This window comes from Sinocyclocheilus rhinocerous, unplaced genomic scaffold (assembly GCF_001515625.1).
Source record: "Sinocyclocheilus rhinocerous isolate Xijiao unplaced genomic scaffold, SAMN03320098_v1.1 scaffold275, whole genome shotgun sequence".
Classification (NCBI taxonomy): Eukaryota; Metazoa; Chordata; class Actinopteri; order Cypriniformes; family Cyprinidae; genus Sinocyclocheilus; species Sinocyclocheilus rhinocerous.
The window spans coordinates 835817-838723 of NW_015659967.1; the positions used below are offsets into that span (position 1 = coordinate 835817).

Genomic DNA, 2907 nt, shown 5'->3' on the forward strand with positions numbered 1-2907 from the left:
ATGACGCACGACGGCCTCTTCGCCACTCAGCTGCTGTTAGCTGGTTGCTAGAGGGACTGTCGAGAAATCGACAAATCCCGTCAAAAACTAACATATCTGGATTGCGTGCTTTTATTTTGGCACTGGAGTGCGTTTGTCACCCGACATCATGCCCATGTACAAGGTAAAGCCCGTCAGTCCCGGTGACATAAAGATTGATTTGCCAACGTGCATGTACAAGTTACCAAATACCCACGCGCAGGGAATGAACTGCGGAGAGCACGCGCTTCAGGTAATCGGAAGCACATCAGTTCACCATTCAAACCACACATATGAGCATAAAATCATAAAGATGCGCAAAATACACAGTCGCTAAAGCCGAAGCAAGTTTGTCTGATGCAATGGGCGCATGCATGTCGGCTTTGATGATTGACAAGCTGCAGTGCTTTGTGCTCTGGAATGAGAGGTTGGTCCTCCAGTGAGATGTTGGATTTCCTGGAATCTCACTTTCAGTTTAATACACTGCAGTTTACCAGCAACGAACAACAACGACTCCCTGAGATACTTAGGAAGGAGATGGATCATATTAGAAAGGATGGTGATGATGATGATGATATGGTGAATTGATATTCCTATTATTTATAGCAGGGTCCACTTGCACTTAGTTATAGTTAGTTTAATGCAACCAAATGCTGTTTTGTAGTGAACATTTGAAGGTATCCATGCAGATTGCATGTAAGCGGTCTCTTCTCATCTGTATCTCTTGCTGGTCTCAGAACGGGGAGGTGGATCCTGCTCTGAAGGCGCTGGAGGAGCGACAGGATGAGGTCCTGAGAAGACTGTATGAGCTAAAGGCAACGGTCGACGGGCTGGCGAAGACAGTGACCACTCCTGACGCAGACCTGGACGCCAGCACACTGTCACGCGGACCGGCTGAGTCTGTGTTCAGAGGAACGGCAGATCTAGACTCCTTACTGGGCAAGGTGAGCCCTTACACGAGCCATTAGACAGTTTCTATTTATCTTGATGATTCAACCCTGTTCAGGTATTTTCCTTCAGCATTCTACTGCCAACACTAAATCAGCATAAACATGCTAGTCCGGTTAACCAGTTCGCAGTTAACTGAGTGTTTGTGTTCTGTTTCTGTTTAGCAGCCATAATTATCGTATATCAAGAAATAAGTAATTTTATGTCAGACATGGTATAAATTGTGAGGTTGTTTCTTCTGGAAATTCTGTGGGAAAAAATGTTTGTTTTAAATAACATTGTAATGGATAAACCTGTGAATTAAAAACTAGTCTTGTTGAGTAATTTTATGTCAGACATGGTATAAATTGTGAGGTTGTTTCTTCTGGAAATTCTGTGGAAAAAATTGTGTTTGTTTTAAATAACATTGTAATGGATAAACCTGTGAATTAAAAACTAGTCTTGTTACTAAATTGGAATTACTAACCTTAAGACAATAACAGAAAAATATTGATATTCAGTATACTATTTTCAATGCAACAGGGAGAAAAATTAAGGAATTAAATTTGAACAGTATTAAAGTTAATTAATTTAATGATAATAGTATAAACACAAACACACACACATATAGATATATTCTATATATTCTAATTCAGAAATATACCACATTTTCCAGAAAATAAGTTGCATATGGGTCAAAATTGCATTGTTGATAGAAAAAAAGCACAGATAAGTCTCTATTGTGTAAGTCACATTGATTATTGCATTCAGAAATAATGTAAAGTATAGGTTAATAAAATAATGTTTACAAACATTATAAATACTGTTATAAGTATTTTAGTTCCCCTGACTCCACAACAAATCTGTTAAATTGAATGGCATTGAAAGGTATGTATAAAAGTATCAAACAAAAAATATAAGTATAAAACAAGCATAAATTATAGTGGTATTCATTATAAACCATATTTATTATAAATGGAAACTTTTTTAATAATAATAAAAACTACCAGCACAAGGGAAATGCACTTTTGAAGTAAACTTTCACATACCGCTTTCATTCAGCGCCAGTCCAAATATGTGTGCTTTGCATGTTTTGCATGCTTGACGTTAATTGCGTTATATAAGTTCCTTCGGTATATAAGTTGCAGCACATTAAGCACAAGGTGATGAAAAAGTTATGTCTTATGTTCTGGAAAATACTATTGTAATACAAGTGCACTGTAAAATAATAACTATATTAATTATTTTACTTCACACTGCAGTAGTTAAATTATGATACTTAAGTTTTAATATCTTCACTTGCAAGAGTTAAAACCTTGAGCTTTTAATTTGGCAGACAACTGCAGGGAAGCCTTTTAACACTAGAACTACCAAGTTTTAAATTTTGAAATGTAATAACTTTGTTGAAATAAAACCCATATTACTATAATACCCTGACTTTTCCTAAATATGTGTATATTTTATATAACATTGTTATTTTATTGAAATTACAAAACACAAAAGAGCTCTGAGTATTTCTACCTTGAATGGCCAAAGCGGTCAAATTGACCGTTCGCATTACAGACGGTGTATAATTTCTGCTTTTGTGACTTTTTCCCGCGGTTGAAGATGCACATCACTGTTGCCTAGCAACTTTTGTTCTAGTTGTTTTTATATACTATTGTAAAATTCCCGTTCGTAAAAAAGCCGGGTGGACACCTCCAATTCGACAAGTGCTATCATTCAATCTGCCACGGTTCCAGGTATGGTAGGCTGGAAGACTAGCCTGGCTGTTATCAATAATACCCCACTTCTATGGAATGACAAAATAGCAATAATAATAATAGTAATAATAATAATGGCTGTTATTATTTTATGCTAGTGTAATGCTATAGCTAATGCTTATAGGCTAATTTTAGCCCCGACAAGACTGATATTGTGAAATAAAACCAACTAATTAGGCTTTTTTTTTTAGCGACAGTG

At 36.3% G+C, this 2907-nt stretch overlaps 1 protein-coding gene across 3 annotated transcripts in view; it reads left to right on the plus strand.

Annotated features, from left to right (window-relative positions):
• Positions 1-20: 20 nt before the first annotated feature.
• LOC107724742 (aminoacyl tRNA synthase complex-interacting multifunctional protein 2-like) overlaps positions 21-2907 on the plus strand; it is an 8323-nt gene continuing 5436 nt past the window's right edge. Inside the window, exons 1-2 of one of the 3 annotated variants that reach the window (XM_016533771.1) lie at positions 21-163; positions 756-962. In XM_016533771.1, the coding sequence (XP_016389257.1) occupies positions 149-163; positions 756-962 (222 nt within the window). In that variant the 5' untranslated portion in view covers positions 21-148. Of the gene's footprint in view, positions 272-480; positions 598-755; positions 963-2907 lie in introns of those variants that run through there. The other 2 variants (XM_016533770.1, XM_016533768.1) reach the window with 2 other exon arrangements.